This window comes from Corythoichthys intestinalis, chromosome 9 (assembly GCF_030265065.1).
Source record: "Corythoichthys intestinalis isolate RoL2023-P3 chromosome 9, ASM3026506v1, whole genome shotgun sequence".
NCBI classification, from domain to species: domain Eukaryota; kingdom Metazoa; phylum Chordata; class Actinopteri; order Syngnathiformes; family Syngnathidae; genus Corythoichthys; species Corythoichthys intestinalis.
The window spans coordinates 1,947,045-1,968,447 of record NC_080403.1 but is presented as its reverse complement, the minus strand read 5'-3'; the positions used below and the strand labels follow the sequence as shown (position 1 = coordinate 1,968,447).

Below are 21,403 nucleotides of genomic sequence, written 5' to 3'. Positions count from 1 at the left end.
ATGGCCACCTCAGAATTCTCCGGAGCTTTGGTGCATTTCTTGGTGCTATTTGAGTTATGTTTTGGGTCATTGTCCTGTTGGATCACTCATGAGTTCTGACGCAGCCCAGTTTTCTGACATTTTTTTCTGACACATTTTGATGGTCTCCAGATTTCATGACTCCTTGCACGCTGTCAAAACAACCATTGCTAGAGGCAGCTAAACTACCCCAAAACATCATTGGACATCCACCATGTTTGACTATAGGCACTGTGTTTTTTTCTTTGTAGGCCTCTTTCATTTTTCTGGCACTGGGTGCTATGACCGTGTGCAAAGAGTCATGAAATACGGAGACTATCAAAATTTTATGGCCTGGAATGTTTAGTGTCGTGTCAGAAAACTGGGTCTCCGTCACAGGTCATGGATGTTCCAACAAGACAATGACCCAAAACATATCTCAAACAGCACCAAGAAATGGTTGGAGACCAGTGTCCAGTGCCAGAAAAAAGAATGAGGCCTACAAAGAAAAGATCACAGTGCCTATAGTCAAACATGGTGGAGGTCCAATGATGTTTTGATATTTCATGACTCCTTGCACACTGTTCTTAGAAAACTGGGCTGCGTCAGAGGTCATGGGTGTTTCCTACAGGACAATGACTCAAAACATACCTCAAATACCACCAAGAAATGGTTGGCCACAAAGCGCTGGAGAATTTCTGAGGTGGCCATCGATGAGTCCGGATCTAAATCATATTGAACACTATGGACAGATCTCAAAATTGCTGTTGCAAGAAGGCACCCATAAAATCTGAGACCTGGAACAGTTTGCAAAAGAAGAGTGGTCCAAAATTCCATCTGAGAGGTGCACAAAACTTGTTTATGTTTATAGGAAGCGATTGGTTTCTTCTAAATGACGTGCAACCAAATATTGAGGTGAGGGTGCCAACAATTTTGTCCAGCCCATTTTTTGCATTCTGTGTAAAACTGTGGACATTTTGGCTTTTCTCTTCAGTTTTTTTGTGTTTTTCCAATGCAAATCCAAAAAATAAACAAATTCATACTGAAAACATTTAGTTTCAATTTTTTTAGTTTTGTCTAAAATTGTGTCAATTTTGACTTTTTTCCCTCAGCTGTTTTGTGTTTTTCCAATACACATCCAAGAAATAAACACAATCACACTGAAAACATTTGTAATTGCATTCATTTCTGTGAGAAATGCTGTATTTTCTGAAATAAAATTCCAGGGGTGCCAATAATTTCATCTATGACTGTATATAGTTTTCAGCACCCTTTTCAGCAGAAAAGGATGATTTCAAAGTATATTGTCCGAATGTTCCCGAAGACATCATGGCGCACTCGAGAACCGAGGTCCAGGCCGACCTGCTTTTAATTTTTCATTTATAACAAAATGTATTTCACTTAGGTGTTTGCTTTTTTTCTTCGTTCCCGAATTGTGTGTTGTCATCATTTATTCATTTCAGAGAGTCAAAAAACCTGCTAAAAGATAAAGTTGACTTCAGCTACCTTTTTTTCCCCTTCACCAGGCCCTTTGCCATCTTTTTCCATCAAAATCTAGGAATGACAAACCTTACTTACCACTGACGCATTCAGGCGTCCCATAGAGGGGAAGTCTCCTGGTTTGCAGAATGTACAATTCTCCACCAAGTGGTCTGGGTTTGTGGCCCATTTGACATCAGTCAGGCCTTTGCCCCAGGCAGAAGAAGACACAAGCCACAGAAAGGCGAAGGCGGCAGTCACCACCAAATCCTGGTAGAGAAAAAAAAGCATTCAAAAGAGAGGATTATATCAATGGATAACATTTATATTTCTGTAAACTAAGGAATATTACCAATATACTCATTATGGCAGCATAGTTATTTTCCCCTTGCAGAAACAAGCTACCTTAATTGAAGACTATGAATTAAAGGTTTTTGGCAGTTGGTTTGTTGGATAATTAATCATTAATCGACTTCTTTTTATAATGAAATTACAAGTAGCACCCTGTTTAAAATGCCAGGTTAACATAAAGACACCAAAACAAATCATTAAAAAATATAATAAATCCCCTATTATGCAATCTAAAAAAACAGAAATAAAGGGAAGGGAAAATAAACAGAGATCCCCTGCAAATTTGTGCTTCGAAATGTGCGGTTTCTGTTACTCGCGGGGTTTTAAAAAAGTATTCATTAAAAAATTGAAATAAAAATGAAAAAATATGCGTTTTTTTGGGGTTTTTTTTTTAAATTTTGAGGCGTAAAGGAGAATGTTTCGCAGCAAAACAAACTGTACACACGACTCAGGGGCTTTGTACATACCCACAGCCACCCATCCGAGGCGTGTGATTGGTTTCTGGTGCGAGATTGACACATCACAAGTCCGATGAGCAACATCAAAGCCCTCCCACTTTGACCGACACAATGAGTGGCTTTATTTCGTGAGCTCATTGGCTCTGCACCATCGGGACCTCCCCTATTGTGATTGACGAACTTAGACCGCCAGTAATTGTGGCTTTATCCGGTGAGCTGGTTGATTGCGAACATCGTAGCCTCGCCCAGCCTTTTACTGTGTTTTATCATTTACCGAGGATTTCAACAACAAGACCTTAATATCCCTTAATATCAAAATCCCTTAATAAAGGCAATTTGGAAATACCGCATCCATCTGCTATCATCACGACAGGGGAGGACAACATGTTCATGAAGGCAGCTGTGGAACCAAGCTCGTGCTATCACAAAGACCGGGTGTTTTTTTAGTCAGGTTGCCGCTGTCTTATGGAAGGTATGTTCTTCCTATTCCTGCATTTTCATGTGTCCGGTGCTCAAAAAAATACTTAGTAAGTTTTTTGTTTGTTTACAGGTTTAAAACGCTGTTAGGCAAGGGAATATAAGTTGATGTGCCTCACGGCAACACTTACGGTACGTTGATGGACATACTGTATATCGAGACTACAGCGTTCTACCTGGGGGCAGCCGAGAGGCTGGGGCTGGAGGCAGTGGCTCGCCTCGCGGCGGACCGTCAGCTCGATCCCGAGATCCAACTACAAGCTTTTTAATTGCAGCAGCTTTAAGATACGCTATTGGAGCTGGAATTACTGAGGACAGCGGGAAAAAGCCCGTGTCAGCCCTTCTGCATTCAGCAAATGTAATATAATTTGTTATTTCACCTCATTTTGGTCACTCAAGTGGCCGGTGTATCAATTTATACCTCGTGTCAACTAGTGATGAGTCGTTGGCGAACGAACGGGCTCTTAGAGCCAGCATATATATATATATATATATATATATATATATATATATATATATATATATATATATATATATATATATATATATATATATATAGCGGAAAACACAGACAAGACTGAAAAAGCAGTTTCTGCTCTTGCACTCCTCTTTAAAATAAACTGCTGTATTTTAAGCCAAAAGAACTGTTTTATAGAACAATATGTCTATATCCTGCCATAGCAGATTCATGGCGCAATAAGCCCCTGAACTATTTTTAATTCGTCCGTTTTACCCTGGAAACCCCCGTTTACAGACGTCGCGCAACCACTTTTGTCTCAACCCAGCCATAAAAAGAATGTAATTAATTATATTTATTATTCAAAATGTCTGTCATTTTTAGCTTAGAATCATTATTTGATGTTTAATATTTAGTTTTTAAAAAATGACTTTAAAAAATTATTCACTTGCATATTTGAAACTTTTAAACAAATTACGTCACAATGAAAAAATTGGCGTCTGTGAAAAAGTCACGGATGTCTACCTCATAACTATCGCTTAATTGTATTTTTTTCGTCACTGTCGCATTTTCCCCAATATTTTAGATGATAAATAATCAATCCAAACAAAGAAAAATGGGGAAAAAAACATTTAAAAGGGTAAATATATGAAAATGAAGATCTCGACCACTCCTTGATGTCTGCGATTTCTGCATCGCGGCCCTTGTTATATTACCATGTTTCACCCTTAAAATTCCCAAAAAATCCGGCTGTGGCCATTCATAGCTGTGTCTTGACACTTGGTGATACATGCTACATGGAGTTTTTGGATCGAAAAGAGGTAGTTACGCGATAATATCTCGTTAAAATCGTGGAGTCTTTAATTTTGCTCTCGCGTGCTCTTGCATCCAGTTAGGGTTTTGCTGTTTAAAATTTTTTTGTTATTTTTTTTTAAATGCACTCCTGTTCAAAATTTTTCTTCCCCCAGAAATCGTGATTTTAAGCTTTCCAATGATGTATCACACATGCATATAGAACAATTTTGAAAATTGGCCAAATTGGGGGTCTGAGAGCCGAACTTCCAGTCACCTGAGTGTTTTCCGCCATATTAATATATACACACACACACACATATTATATATATATATATATATACATATATATATATATATATATATATATACCGGCCACTTTATTAGGTACACCATGCTAGTAACGGGTTGGAGCCCCTTTTGCCTTCAGAACTGCCTCAATTCTTCGTGGCATAGATTCAACAAGGTGCTGGAAGCATTCCTCAGAGAGTTGGGTCCATATTGACATGATGGCATCACACAGTTCGTGCAGATTTGTCAGCTGCACATCCATGACTCGAATCTCCCGTTCCAACACATCCCAAAGATGCTCTATTGGATTGAGATCTGGTGACTGTGGAGGCCATTTGAGTACAGTGAACTCATTGTCATGTTCAAGAAACCAGTCTGAGATGATTCCAGCTTTATGACATGGTGCATTATCCTGCTGAAAGTAGCCATCAGAAGTTGGGTACATTGTGGTCATAAAGGGATGGACATGGTCAGCAACAATACTCAGGTAGGCTGTGGCGTTCCAACGATGCTCAATTGGTACCAAGGGGCCCAAACAGTGCCAAGAAAATATTCCCCACACCATTACACGACCACCACCAGCCTGAACCGTTGATACAAGGCAGTATTTTTAATTTGCCCGTTTTATCCTGGAAACCCCGGTTTACAGACGTCACGCAAGTTTTTGTTTCAACCCAGCCATGAAAACAAAGTAAGTAATTATATTTATTATTCAAAATGTCTGTCATTTTTAGCTTAGAATCATTAATTGATGTCTAATATTTTGTTTAAAAAAAAAAAACACTTTAAAAAATTATTCACTCGCATATTTTAAACATTTAAACAAATTAAATGATTATGATAATAAGCATATATGTTAGATGATAAATAATCGATCCAAACAAAGAAAAATTGAAAAAAAAAATAAACGTTTAAAAGGATAAATATATGAAAACGAAAATCTCGACCACTCCTTGATGTCTGCGATTTCTGCATCGCGACCCTTGTTATATGACCATGTTACACCCATATAATCCCAAAAAAATCCAGCTGTTGCCATTCACAGCTGTGTCTTGACACTCAGTGATACATGCGACATGGAGTTTTTGGATCAAAACAAGGTAAGTACGCAATAATATCTCGTTAAAGTCATGGCGTCTGTAATTCTGCTCTCGCGTGCTCTCGCCTCCAGATAGGGTTTTGCTGTTTCAAAAACATTTCTTAAAAAAAAATGCCCTCCTGTCCAAATTTGTCTTCCGCCAGAAAGTTGAGATTTTAAACTTTCCAATGACGTATCACACATGCATATCGGACAATTTGGAAATTTGGCCAAATTGGGGCTCTCAGAGCGGAACTTCAAGTCACCTGAGTGTTTTCCGCCATAGACAATATACTTAAATAATATATGGTTATGACATGGTTTTTCTTAATGCCAATATTCGCTAAAGACTAGCTAAAACTTTTACCTGGATGCTGCTTTTTTCTTTTTGTTTTACAAATTTTAACTTATAATTTATTGTGTGGTAATCAAAGCTTACTCATGTTGTTTTACTGAAAATAGTTAAACGCTTATAAATATACACAATCAGAGATTGGAACTTTTTGTTGACCTTGTTTTGAGATGGGTCTTTGTTTTTGTACTTTATAATTTATTTTTTGTAGCACTCCATGTTGTACTCAATGTTGAGTATGTTCATAAGAACATATATAAAGCCATATGAACAATAAATATTTGATATACTGTATCATTTTTACATTGGTAATTCGTTTTCCATATAACTTTACATTATTTTTGGTAGTAAATTAATTCAAGCAACAAAAAAAACTGAGGAGCCATTTGGGAGCCAAAAGAGCCGTCTCTTTTTAGTGAGCCGAGTTAAAAGAACCGGCTCTTTTTCCCATCACTAGTGTCAACACAGGCTGACAGGTTGTTATAATTTTGTCCACAAATGATCAACAAAGTGATAAGAACATTCATTTAATCTCATCTCCGTCTCATCTACGTCGTGCAGAATCCATTTTTGAAGATTCCGTAGGTTCCTCTCGCTTGATTGAGCAGTTTTAACTTTGTCAACACACTGCTTACTTCAACCGCAATTCATGTTGTTCTTTCTAAAACGGAAGTTCGGAGCACACATTTTCCAAAATGGTGCCGCCCATATTTCCCTCAGGAAACTTGTCTATAATGTAGTTAATCCTTCTCCTGGTGGCGTATTACAAAATACAAATGAATCATCAAATAAACAGTTGAAAGTCACGAAAAATGAGTTTTAGCAGCAGGCAAACACATTTTTTTGTTGCTTGAAAGGCTGTTTCTGATTGTTTAGAATTACGTTGTGCAAGACCTATTCAAAAAATATTCCACACTTCCATTAAGAGCAAGGATGCAGCAATTTCAGATTTACTCATTTCAAACAAATAATTTGTCTGAAATCTAAAGTATACTACCATAGAGCATTTACAATGCTTTTTCAAAAAAATCTCTTTAAATCTTTACATTTAATGTGCCTATGACAGCAAAAAGCATGTTTATTTCATATTTCACATGGTATTTTCGGCTCCAATCTCGGGTTGAGGACGAATGCGAATGTGACGTCACCCGGGTCAGCATGCAGATGTACTGCGGATGAAGTTGATTTTGCAGATTAATTAGTTTATTTTTTTGCATCACACCAGCAAAATGTGTTGCAGGTTTTTGTTGCTGCACCAGTAGGAGGTGTGTGAGCCTTCTTGGGTTTCTAAAAGTTCCCCTTCACCCCGGAGATGAGCCAAAACAAGTCCGACACTTTGAGAGAAAGTGAGTAACTACATGTTTTGTATTATGTCAAATACTGGGATCATGGCACAGGTTTTAATATGGAGGTGGCTTGCATTTTGTGGCCGATTGTCCACCGAGAAGGCCACTTGGACGACGACCGGCAGCTTGTCGCACACCCCTCTCGGTCCTATTTGCGTGCCCGCCAAGAGAACGCGATACTCGGCTTATGCTCGTGAAGCCCCCCGCCACATCGTCCAGACTTCCAGCTCCCTCTGCCCTCTTCGTGTGCCCGACAATAGACCACTATCCTCGGGGCTCGGGCAGCCACGCGCTCCTTCGACATTGGCCAATTTGTCCGGTGGTTATTCTCTAGCTTCTTCCCCCTAAGCGAGCATTCCTCCCCGCAGCAGAGGAACGACGAGCTTGCTCGCCGCTGATCTGTGAAGGCTGTCACCCTTCACCGCCGTGTGTGATATAAGTTGGGGTAGTCTTGTGTTTTGTTTTCGTTGTCGAAAGGCAAAAAAGATTGGAACATCCGCTCGGCGGTCATTCTCCAGCTGCTTTCCCCTTTAACGAGCACTACTGAACGCAGCAGGGGAACGACGAGCTCTAACTTACTCGCCGCAAGTTGTCGGCAAAGACAGTCAACCCCGCCGCCGTGTGAAATGATCCGGGGTAGTTTTATGTGCTTTTTCGTTTTCGAAAGGCATAAATAAGACTTGGAAACGCCGCACCGTTCCGGTTAGCATGTCGGCTAGCTGTCATGCCTCCCGCTTTGTTTACGCTCTTTCCTCAGTCTCCGAAGCCTGAGCAGGGAAATGACAAAAGCCGGACTAACTCCAGTGGCATAAAATACCGTTCCAGATGGGCAAGAAGTCAACAGTTTTGACCGTTATACAGTAATTTTGCCCTGTTGTACTGAATACATGCATTTTTAATATTTCACATTCCATTTAGCACAAGACTGTTATTTGTCATGGTCATACCATTTATTTAGCAGTTGGGGGAAAATATTTATATAAAAAGAATATCCTGTAAAAATATTGGAGTAGAGAGATTGATTTTCCTCGTTCTTAATCTTCCCTCTCAATGGGCTGAATTCTGAATCAAGTGATATCGTGACCCTGCCGACGTCATCCTCCAGCTGGGGACGCTAGAGCGCTATAATGACGGGCGTGGCTAAACGGCAGATTAAAAGACTAATTTCCCATCATCTGCCCTTTGTCAAATTGTTGTATATAGTCGAATCATGTAAAAATATGATTCTAATTCACATAATAATGCTATTTAATTTTTTTTTTTTTTTATACTGTCGGAGGCACTTTAAATATCTGAAGTGTTTCAGCAACTGGCTTCTGATTGGATGAATTTGCCTCAAAGCCTCCTGTTTGCCTCAGTATGTTTGTGAAACCGTGAGGAGCTTTTATCTGAATTTTATTTGTCTTCTCTCAGAACTAATGGATATGGGAAAAGTACTTACTATAAGAGGACCACGGGTGGTCTGGCGATAGACATGCTGGTAACCCAAGTAGAGAATCAGTGTAGCAGTGCAGTAGAGGAAACCAAACACGCCCACACACACAAAGAACTCTGCAGAGGAGGAAAAGTCGCCTTGGAGGAAGGTGTGATTAGTAGCACTGCTGTCACACGAAGGCATCTCATAAGGGTAGGCTGCCAACCTAAAGGGAGTAGTAAAGGGGGAAAAAAATGAATAAACCAAAAAAACTTTAAAGTCTGCCCGGTGACTCTTCTTGATCAGTATTCATAAAACTTTCAAAATGACACCCTCACCTGGCTTACTTCTTAGTCCAGGAAAGCAAGAAAAGGGTACAGAAACACAGATTAACATAAATTCTAAGTTGCAGACTGACACAAAATCATTTGATTGATTGTTGACTTGCAACAAACAGAGGATGCCAGCACAATAATTAAAAATTCAATATTGGTACTTGAGCAAGCACCTGAGGAAAAGAGAGTTGACGCCAGCTTTAAAGTGTACTTAAAATTACTATATTTTTCAAACTACAAGCCACTACTTTGTTTGTATTAGGGGTGGGAAACTCTGGGTGGGTCACGATACAATACAATTTAATATGATTTGCGATGCAAGGCTCACGATAACAATGATCTCACGATATGTCGATACAACAATAATCGATACATGGGTGAGGAAAATCATTCTACGAAATAACTAATAAATAGAAAAACAAGTTATTTTCATCCTTCTGGAATGAGTTTATCACTAGTAGATGTCCAATCCCTTTTAACTGGGTGGGTGGCAGCGAATGAACAATCCCTCTCACTTCAAAAGGATTGGAAGTCTATGGCAGTCAATGGCAACCAATAAGTTTCATTTTGATTTTGGGACATTTCTGGGTCACTTCCTGATGATTTTGGGGCATTTGTACAGTGGTATAAAAAAGTATCTGAACCTTTTGGAACTTCTGCATAAAATCACCATCAAATGTGATTTGATCTTTGTCAAAATCACACAGATGAAAAAAAACAGTGTCTGCTTAAACTAAAACCACCCAAACATTTATAGGTTTTCACATTTTAATGAGGATAGTATGCAAACAATGACAGAAGGGGGGAAAATAAGTAAGTGAACCTTTACATTTAATATTTTGTGCCCCCCCCCCCCTTGGCAGCAATAACTTCAGACGCTTCCTGTAGCTGCAGATGAGTTTGGCACATCGATCAGGACTAATCTTGGCCCATTCTTCTCTACAAAACTGCTCTAATTCAGTCAGATTCCTGGGATGTCTGGCATGAATCGCTGTCTTTAGGTCATGCCACAGCATCTCAATGGGGTTCAAGTCCGGACTTTGGCTTGGCCACTCCAGAACGTGTTCTTTTTTACTTCTCTGAGTATTCTGCGCTTAACTCTTGGCGTCATCTTTGGTGGACGTCCACTCCTTGGGAGAGAAGCAGCCATGCCAAACTCTCTCCATTTGTAGACAACTTCTCTGACTGGCGACTGATGAACATCCAGACTTTTAGAGATGGTTTTGTATCCTTTCCCAGCTTTATACAAATCAACAATCCTTGATCGCAGGTCTTCAGACAGCTCTTTTGACCAAGCCATGATGCACTTCAGACAATGCTTCTCATCAAGTCAATTCTTACCAGGTGTGTGTTTTATAGTGTTTTATAGTCCACCTTCTGTCATTGTTTCTATCTCATCTTCATTAAAATATTTAATAGTTTCTCATCTATCCTCATTAAAATATGAAAATCAATGAATGTTAGGGTGGTTTTAGTTAAAGCAGACACCGTTTTTACATCTGTGTGATTTTGACAAAGATCAGATTACATTTGATGTTTTTTTGCAGAAATGTGAGAAACTCCAAAAGGTTCAGATACTTTTTTATACCATTGTATTGCCAAGGCTCCACACTTACATTTTGCATTGGTTGCACTGCTGCACCTAACTTTTTTCTTGAGGTGCACCAACACAAAATGCAGGCGCACACACATTTTTCATTGCATCCCCCTTATCACCATATTTTTAACAACATTACATTATTTAATTATTAAAATGTAACAAAATAATCCAGAAATATAATGGCATTATCCAAAAGATACAAAAATATATACGTTTCATACGCTGCAACACTCCAGGAAAAACCGGAAGAGGAAGTACTGTAAAAAGTATATATAGTAAAGTATATATAAAGTAAAGTATATATATATATATATATATATATATATATATTGTGTCAGATCAGGACTCGACATGGGCAGATTCTCAAAATCAGGTGACTCTGACGCAAAAATATGCGATCGGAACATCACTAGTATAAATACATAATTGTGTTCATGAGTTTGGTTTTCTACCTGAACGGGTATCCAAAAACCGGCTTCACATTGGTTGGTTCCTTGGATCCAGGGCATTCGACCGTGAAGTGAGTTGTTCCAGAGTAACCTCCCGTGGTGGCAAAGGCAAAAATGGTAAAAACCTAGAAGAAAAACAGAAAAAAAAGAGACAATGATATGAGATGTGTCTGAGGAAGGTTTATTAACAACATTACTAATCTTGCAAGACTAAATTTGGAACTTCGAAGGTAAGCAAAATCAGCTTTGACAAGATGGCATTGGCAGCGCTGGGCATTGATTAAATGTTTTTTTTTTTTTTTATTATTACAGGAAAGTAAAATAATTGCATATTATACAACAACACGGGCGTAGGTTTGCATAGGGACAGTAGGGAAATAACACTACCAACTTTTCAGAATGCTTAAATTGTCCCCACCAACTTTTAAGCAACCTGATTTGCATTATATAATGAGTTCAGTGATATAGGTCATTTAAATTGTCTTCCCATGTTGTAAGGATAGAATAGACCATAGCATTATTAAGTGAATTATTTTCATAATGTTCAGACTTACATTTATCCCTTTTCACTTGGTGAATGTGCCGGTCCATTTTTTCCCCTCAAACGTACGTTTGATTGGCTGATGACTCCCCCTCCCCTCTTTGTCATACATACACACACGCCCACTCACTTGATTTTTTTTTTTTTGCCAGCAGCAACCACTATAAGTAATGTAAAAAGACGTCAATGTTGTGGAGGTGGGAGAAACACCATTAATTTTGCTCCTGAAAGTCCGACCTGCATCAGAGTTAGCATAACATTAAAATTAGGGCTGTCAAATTTATCACGTTAACGGGCGGTAATTCATTTTTTTAATTAATCACGTTAAAATATTTTACGCATTTAACGCACATGCCCCGCTCAAACAGATTACAATGACAGCACAGTGTCATATCCACTAGTTACTTGTGTTTTTTTTGTCTTTTGTCGTCCTCTGCTGGCGCTTGGGTGCGACTGATTTAATGGGTTTCAGCACGCTCTGCTGACGTAATTATTAGAGGTGTGCATCGGCACTGCCCGCACGATCCGATTCGATTACGATTCGGAGGGCCACGATTCGATTCGATCCGATTCGATTCGATTCAGAGGGTCACGATTCGATTCGGCAATGCATCGCGATGCATTAAAGTCTGGGATGCATTAAAATTCTACAGTAAAGCATATTTTTCGTGAATCATGAGGCAACACAAGCGGTCAGACATTAAACAAATTTTTATTGGCTCTTGTGTCACTCCTGATTGAAGTCAGATGAAAATAGTATACTTTCAGATATATATATATATATATATATATATATATATATATATATATTCGGGCTGTCAAACGATTAAAATTTTTAATCGAGTTAATTACAGCTTAAAAATTAATTAATCGTAATTAATCGCAATTAATCGCAATTCAAACCATCTATAAAATATGCCATATTTTTCTGTAAATTATTGTTGGAATGGAAAGATAAGATAAGATGGATATATACATTCAACATACGGTACATAAGGACTGTATTTCTTTATTATAACAATAAATCAACAAGATGGCATTAACATTACTAACATTCTGTTAAAGTGATCCATGGATAGAAAGACTTGTAGTTCTTAAAAGATGTATATTAGTACAAGTTACAGAAATGTTAAATTAAAACGCCTCTTAATGTTTTCGTTTTAATAAAATTTGTAAAATTTTCAATCAAAAAATAAACTAGTAGCCCTATTCTGTCCTCAATGTGTGTGAGTACACAAATTGACAGATAGCGAACATAAATTCCAAAAAGAAATCAGACGGTGTGGCAAAGTTGCATGGGCTTTACTGAAGTCATCTCTTTTTGACAGGAGCACGTTTCTTGTATTTTTGTAAAACTGAAAATAACAAGGCAATGTGTCAATAACTTGCATAAATCACAAAATAACATCAAATGTACACACACGTGTCCATTTGAGCAGTAGTACTAGCCAATTAGCTCACAAGCATCTAACAATGTAACTGCATTTCACCATATATGTGAACAAATTCAAATACACATCATCAATAACTATCTAATGCTCATGAATATAAACAAAGGAGGAATATAACTCACAAGCGATGCATGGATTAGACACAAACAGTGTGATGGGGCTATGAGAACTGCCACTGAATACTGGATGCGGACGTTAGCTGGTCTGAAGAGCACTGTCTATTAGTGTTAGTTCGCGTCGACATATAATCACGTCAGAAAAGCGCGCCGAAACCCAAATAATCAGCTGCACTGAATCGCCAGCAGAGGGCGACATTACGCCATATAACATATGCAAGTCACACCCAAGCGCCAACAGAGGGCGGAAAAACTCCATAAAACACAATTAACAAGTTGGCCTTTCACTGTACTGACATTTAAATCTGACTGAGCGGGCCTAGTGCGTTAATTGCGTCAAATATTTTAACGTGATTAATTTAAAAAATTAATTAACGCCCGTTAACGCGATAATTTTGACAGCCCTAATATATATATATATATATATATGTATATATAAAATAAAAAAAACAGATCACAGCATTTAATTAGTGCTTTCTCTTTTTTTTACACACAGTAGCAGCCTTTCACACAGTGCCACATCTGAACTCCTGTGCAAAATCAGTAATAACAGTCACTGTATTTCAGTCACAACGACCCATCAATAAAAATATTCAAGTAAATATTAAAGAATACGACAAAGAAAATATTGTAGTGCCGCAGCATCTTTAATAACAATCCAGGGAATTGATTGATATTTGAATGTAAAGTAGCTCCCTCTACAGTTGAGCCTAGATCTTGAGCCCGAACCTGAACCCGACCCGACCGAATTTCGAGCCGGGTCGGGCCCAAAATGTCAATTTACGTTCGGGTCGGGTGGGATCGGGCCGGACTTCACTCCCGCTAACGTTTTTTTAAATAAATATATATTTGTATACTAAAAGAATGTATGGATGTTAAACTAAGGAATACTTGTTATAAAATAAATAAATTGGATGAAACAGAGAGAAGGCGCTTTTGTAATCACAAACATGAGCCAGTGCGTTGTTTGCGCACATGAACGCCGTGGCCCCTCCCTCCTTTTAATCTTCCCCACCCGCTCTTGGCGCTCTCCGCGAGTCTGCGACGCTGCATCCTGGTATTTCTTTTTTGAATTTCAATATAGAGCCGCAAGAGGTGAAAAGCAAACTAAAGACGGTGGGATTGAAAAGGCAAGAACCCACGAGTGGTGTGTGGAAAGGATTTAAATTGATAGTGGAAGATGTTACAGAAAACTGTCGGCCTTGCCGAATGCAACAAATGTGGCGCTTTGCTCTCGTACGAGAGCAGAAAGACTGGCACATTGACGCTGAGCAGGCATTTTAAAAACTGTAGTGGCCTAAAAGATATTAGTCAAACATCGTTATTATCATTTATTTCAAGGGCTGCACCTCTTCGTGCGAAGCAGGACATCGTGGTGTTCCTTAAAACGTCTTTATTTTGTTTCAGTGCTCCTTAAGGCAGGTTAATCTTTTGTGTGTTCTGATGCGAGTCATTAAAATAAAGAATGTTATTTATAAGTATTTTAGTTTATTTTTGAATATGCTGCTGTTCCTCGTATAGTGAGCACAATATCCCACACAGAAATATATTTAACAAACCTTTCCAGCGTTATTTCGTTGTGTAAATGCATTTATAATTATGATAAAAATATGTAGACTATTTAAACATTAAGAAAACTTGCGTTTTTTTCTGCCAACTCGAAGAAATTGAAATAAATGTCTATTGCATTTTGCCGAGGAATGACGCATGAACTATCCACCTGATATAACAGACGCACAAATATAAACGATATAAATGTTTATAGAATATGCATTTTACAGTCTTGTTTATCTGGGAGAATTTGTTACAAAAGACAGGTTTTAATTTATCATTATGCACATAGGCATCGTCCCAGTTGTGATCACACAAGACGCAACCACGCATTGCATCCCCACATTTGCTCCTCCTGCTGAGTCCTCACAAATAAAACTGGCTCGGGCCTACAAATGAAACGTACATTTTCGGGGGGGGGGGGGGGGGGGGCGTGCTTGAGCCTACAAATAAAACGTAACATTTCGGGCTCTCGGCCTTTAATACACGGGGCAAGTGGGAGCGAGAAACATTATTGATGCACCTAACACATTAAAAGCAGACATCTGGAGACATTTTGGCTTCTACGAGGTTGGTGGGAAACTTGACCAGAGTTATGCGGTGTGTAAAAAATTAAACATGAGAATGATAATACAAATGGGGAAACCAAATCCATTGCATCACCGGAATTGCGCAGGGAAGATTTTTGAAAGTACTTATATATTTTTAAATGTGCTGAATCGATTCGGCTTGTTGCCCGCATCGAATCGAATCGTCCATGCCCCGCATCGGGATGCATCGCCGCATCGATTATTGTTGACACCCTTAGTAATTATATGTTGACGCGAACTCATACCAATACAGTGCTATACAGACCAGCTAACGTCTGCATCCAGTATTCAGTGGCAGTTCTCGCAGTCTCATCACACTGTTTGTGTCATATACATGCATCGCTTGTGAGTTGCATTCTTTCTTTGTATATATGCATGAGCATTGTGTAATTATTGGTGATGTACATTTCATTTTGTTTACATATATGGTGCAATGTAGTTACATTATTTGTTGCTTGTGAGCTAATTGGCTAGTGCTACTGCTCAAATGGACACGTGTGTGTATACTTTGTGTTATTTTGTGACTTGTGCAAGTTATTGACACAATGTTTATTATTTTCAGTTTTACAATAATCAGAAACGTGCTCCTGTCAAGAGAATTGATGACTACAATAAAGCCCATTCAACTTTGCCTCAACGTCTAATTCCTCTTTGAAGCTTCTGTTGTTCGCCATCTGTCAATTTGTGTACTCACACACATTGAGGACAGAATACAGAGCAAAACTAATATTCCTATCTCTCAAAAAAATAATGTTCACAAAAAGAAAAGCGCTTCTATCTGTTTTAATGAGGCTCAGACTTTGGACAGACTATTCAAACATTTCGTTTAGCTGTCGTTTAGCTCAATAAATACACTGGATAGCAATATTCAGTCACAATATACAAACGAGCAGAGGTCTCGTACGTTGTGAAGCCAGCACTCAAATGATGTACAATGGATGGACAAGTAAACAGGCTAAGTTTACTAAGTTTACCATTTTGCTAACTAAGGCGTCGGTAGAGGTACAAAACACACTCATTGGCTTGATTTCTAAGTAATTTAAAACTTGCCATTGACACCTTGTGGTGTATTTCAATCACTACCTTACGTTATTAAAGACACTGTGGAAGAACGACAGGGAGCCCATGTAATTTCACCGCTCGGCGACATCAACAATGGCGAGCTACTAGTTTATTTTTTGATTGAAAATTTTACAAATTTTATTAAAATGAAAACATTTAGAGGGGTTTTAATATAAAATTCCTATAACTTGTACTAACATTCATCTTTTAAGAACTACAAGTCTTTTTATCCATGGATCCCTTTAACAGAATGTTAATAATGTTAATGCCATCTTGTTGATTTATTGTTATACTAAACAAATACAGTACTTATTTACAGTATGTTGAATGTATATATCCGTCTTGTGTCTTATCTTTCCATTCCGACAATAATTTAAAAAAAATATGGCATATTTTATAGATGGTTTGAATTGCAATTAATTACGATTAATTAATTTTTAAGCTGTGATTACCTCGATTAAAAATTTTAATCGTTTGACAGCCCTAATTAAAACGTGAACTTGCTAACCTGCAAAACTATTGTGGTCAGGCCAGCCTCCACAAGGAACAACGAAGTCAAGCTAGCCGTCCCTCATGTGGATCATTGTTTGCATTATGTGCATTACGGTAATGCAATGCGGTTGCTTCAGACTGCAAATCCCTTTATCAAAAAAAAATAAAAAATAAAAAAAATAAAAAATAAAAAAAATAATTAAAAAAAAACAAGGGGGGAGCTATCCCAAATCAAATTTATGTTCTATAGCCCTTTACAAAAACCCCAAAAGGTCCACAATGTGCTTTACAACAACAATATAGTTCATAATAAATAAAACGCAGGAAAGTATAAAATGAGTCCACTTTAGCGGGACACAGACATGAACATGACCATGAACTGACATGAAAAAAAAAATCTGAAATGAAATCACTCAGCAGAATTTCATGAGAGTACTATGGTTCGAGTCTTGCGGTAGTCTAGTGTGGCTCAGATCGGTCCTTGGATATCTCTTTTTTTTTTTCCCCCCCAAATCCCTTTTATATCACAATACTTTAGTTTGAGTCTATGGGTGCTCCAGTGTCCATCACAAGTGGACCCATATTTGGATAGCTCCCAATTTTTTAATAAAGGGACATGCACTTCAAAATGTTTCTTTAGCAGTTTTTTAAAACAAAGGTTTAAATCGAACGTTGTATCACCAGAACCAATACACATGCAAGTAAAAGTCAACACAGATTTATTTTGCATTGATCACTTAACCTATCAATTAATTAGGTTCATATTCATGAGATATGTAGCCTTGACCCCTATTCAATTATCTGTTTGGTCTTATTAATGTCCTGTTTGGACCGTCCCCAGCAAAAAGTGTACATGTAGGTTGTGCCATTATATCGTCCCTACCAATGTTGACACCAAACTTGCGCCCTTGTACAACACAATGTTGTGGTAGTTACACTGTATTAGCAGAGAATCCCTTGTTGACACACACTTGTCAATCTGTTTGCTTCATTATGGAAGTGACATGGACAACCACTAAAATAATTCACTGAACTGATGTTAAAATCTTTGATGCTCTCTTCAGAAGGCTTGCAGCCACTGCTTGGGGGTGTAGCCTACATTTACCACAGCTCAAAACCTGACCAACGAAAGTGGGAGACCTTTGCAGAACAAGTGTTGTCATGAAATGTCTGTAGCAGTGAAATTAAACTTGGTTATAAATGGTAACATTGGATCACGATCTACAGTATACAGGCAAAACCAGACGTTTTGATGTACTGTAGAAAAGGGCAAGTTTTATTTTTGACACTGTCTGACAAAAAAAAAATCTGGCTTCACTTTCAGATGAACATACAGAAAGATCGCTATGCTAGACACAATTTGTAGAATTGTAGACATCTTTGGATGCCAAAACATGAAGGCTACTTTGTAATCAAATACATATAACAAATCAAAAAGACATGTGGTAGGGCTCTACAGGGTTCTTGCACCCTTTTAAGCGTCCGTAAACTGTGACTTGAACGTCATTATTTGTCAATTATTTTATAGACTTGACACATAGGTTTGTATGCCCATCCTGACGCAAATCAAAAGTGGGACTCAAACCCAGGCCTCCACAATGGCAGCACTGCACTCAGACCACTGAGTTACCATTCAGGTAATTAATTTATTGCAAAAGGTGTATAAAGGTGCAGTTGTTGTGATAAACTTTTGGTACTGTATTTTTGTTTGATCTCTTTTCTGTATTACAATGGGTGTCAGCAAAATGCCTTTTGTCAGGGAAGGAAGACAAGCGATATCTTCGACTATGCTGACACAGCACAGACACTGGCAGGAAGAAACACAATTCAAGTGATTCATTTCCTCTTGTAACCCTTGACATGAACTGATTTACTCAAAAGATTATCCCACACACCAGGGCTGGTATTTTATGAGAATGTTAGACTTCTCAAAAATGATTTTACCTTAAGACACCATCAGAGCCAAGCAAACCCTTAAGCACTATTGGTCAATAGAGCAGATGACTTCACTAGAAGGCGTATGAGATTCTGATTGTTTTGGCTTCGACAAGCGAGTACAGTAACCGGTAATAAAAACACAGCAAAACATTCTACTTCTAAATAAAAGCTCTTGTTATTGGCCAGTTCAAACCAGTGAATCCTGTAGTTTAAGATTGCTTAGAACATTTGAGGCATTACTGTTCCAACTAGACATGTGCCGATTAAAGGTTTCAAGGTATGAAAACGTCACGGTTTCAAAACCGCAAAAAATGTCCGTCATACCACCCCTACGATATTAGCTATTTTTTATGTCCAAAAAATGCAGGGAGAAATTCTCACTTTCAGCTGCAAGGCTCAACCCTCCCCCACAGGTTGTTGCTCAGTTTCAGCGAGTCAGCTGTGCTACAAAATGGCTGGAGGTGGTGAAATTCCTGAACTTTTTCCCCCCATCGAAGAAAACAAAATCGCTGGTATGGGAATACTTTGGCTGCAGAAAAGTTACAAGACAACAGCCGCGGCTTAGAGGAGGAGGGTCACCCGACATGTAAAACATGTTTGCAGAGGGTGGCTACTGAGGAGGCAATACCTCCAGTATGATTTCGCATTTTTACAAAATTAAAGGTTCGGAAACACTATCATGAACAATTCCCACCAGCTACGAGAGTTAACTCCAGCGTATTTAGTGTGTCTAGCAGTGGTAAAACGCGTTTATTTTCTCTCTGGCAACTGCCTGTGCTGAGAAAGAGAGAGTGTGTATAAAGTAAACATGATGCAAGTCATACACACTTGCGTTTTATGAAAAACAATTCAATTACTTTTGTTCTGATGGTAATAATGTTGAGCAGTGGCTGTGGGTTCACGCTCACCTAAAGGACTGCATTTATAATCTCATAATAATCATAATCTCATACCGGCACATTCCTAGTTCCAAAAAAATGTCTCATTTGCAGGAATAAACAAATCAAATGTGACCACCACTATGATTTCTTTGTGTATCACTGCCTGCGATAAACCTGGCTGGTGATTGGTCGTGCGCAATGACAAGTCTGCGGCAGTTAGGTTTCAATACCCTCCCACCCAAGTCCTAACTTCTTAAAGATCAGAGAATAAACTTGAATTTACAAAGTAATATCAATATCGTCATCAATTGTAAACATTTCAGAAAAACTGGAAAGGGCCGCAAATTTGAATATAATTTGATTGTACTATGGTCTTAATTAATGGTGTCTATTTATAGTGTGCACAAATCTGAAATAGCTCAAACTGGAAGCCGACGATGATTATATACTAATAGCAGCTGTTGCTTATATTTCCCCCGTCTGAATTTGACAAATGACAAATTTCCATAAGTAGTTTTAAACAGTTGTTTGTTTTGTTGATTTCAAGACAACATCAGTACAAATCCATACCTCGCCTACATCCGTTTCAAACACTGCTTGCCTTAAGAGGCAAGGCATGGATAAAGTCAAACAGTGCAGCATTTAACCTGCTTAGTGTGGATTTTCAGGAATGGGTTTCAACTTTCAAGTATCTCTGGAACTGCAAATGATTTCTCAGCTTTCACCTCAGCCTTGTTTGACCCACCCAATCCAGACTAACAGAACCCCAAATAAACCGAGTAGCCAGGGCAAGGATTCCATGAGCGAGTCTGGTGTCCCATCCTGCCTTCCACAGTCAGAGCCGAGCATTCTGCACAACCTTTTCAACCCAATGTCATGACGGCAAAAATAGCCAGCCACAATCCTTACAATGAAAAACTGAAGTTACTGGCTTTTTTTTCATGTTATGAGGCTATGGAATTAGCATATCTGTTTTGGCTTCATATCACCATTTTGTGTTTAAGACTGCCCAGAGGGAGGTCCCAAGTTCTCACTCAATTTATTCTGCTTTCTCTTGTTCTGCTTCTTGGTAAGGACACTAACTAAAAACACTACCCCCCCTTTTATATGTGGAATGAAATTTGGCAGGAATATTCAAACCCCACATATAAAAGATTATGGCACACCGCCACATCAAAATAAAAGCCGGCACACCTTGCAATTGAGAGGTTTCTTTCTTTCTTTCTTTCTTTCTTTTTTTTTTAAAGATACATTCCACTTTAGAATTTGTATAATTTAACAACACGTCCAAGCGAACATCTATAGCTCATTATATATGCAGTTACCAGAAGTCGTCTGAAATAGCACGTCAAATACAAATTTTTCCTTTCCATGCTTTATTTTTAAAATCGCACCGGTTCTCCTGTTGCACGCGTGAGTCTGAGTATGTTGGCGGGGAATCGGGAAAAATGGGATTTCAAGTTAATGAATGTAATTCTGGTTTAAACCTGTGAAAACGACTTTAATATTGACATGACGTTTAGGTTCTTTTTGCCATGTGCTTTACCCGAATCGTCGCGTCCTAGCATAGCATTTGTTCATTGCCGATGTCTTTGGTAGTAATTTCAGATGAGTATTTTGAAGTATTTTGAAAAGATTTAAGTTGTCAATGGACAAGGGTCCGTTCACTGAAGGACTACCGGTATTACTGTTGTGGTAATGTAGTGCATATTAGGGCCAAATAAAGAAAAGAGATGCAAGTCGTAATATTGCTATGAGGAAAAACAGTCGTATTATTAAGTCGGGGTAATGTAGCTGTAATCAGCTATGCATTTTACGTACATGTACCGTAGCCTAGAGCTACAACGACGCATTAGTATAAATCGTTCTATTGATTATAATTTGATGTAGATGAGGCAAAATATT

At 38.4% G+C, this 21,403-nt stretch overlaps 1 protein-coding gene across 1 annotated transcript in view; it reads right to left on the bottom strand.

The window, feature by feature from the left end:
* The window catches only part of LOC130921742 (synaptophysin-like protein 1), a 56,775-nt gene that overhangs the window by 10,586 nt on the left and 24,786 nt on the right, over nt 1-21,403 (bottom strand). The window contains exons 3-5 of the mRNA XM_057845980.1: nt 10,880-11,001; nt 8,520-8,718; nt 1,576-1,746 (exon numbers count right to left, since the gene is read on the bottom strand). Coding sequence (XP_057701963.1) covers nt 1,576-1,746; nt 8,520-8,718; nt 10,880-11,001 — 492 coding nt within the window. The remainder of the gene's footprint in view (nt 1-1,575; nt 1,747-8,519; nt 8,719-10,879; nt 11,002-21,403) is intronic.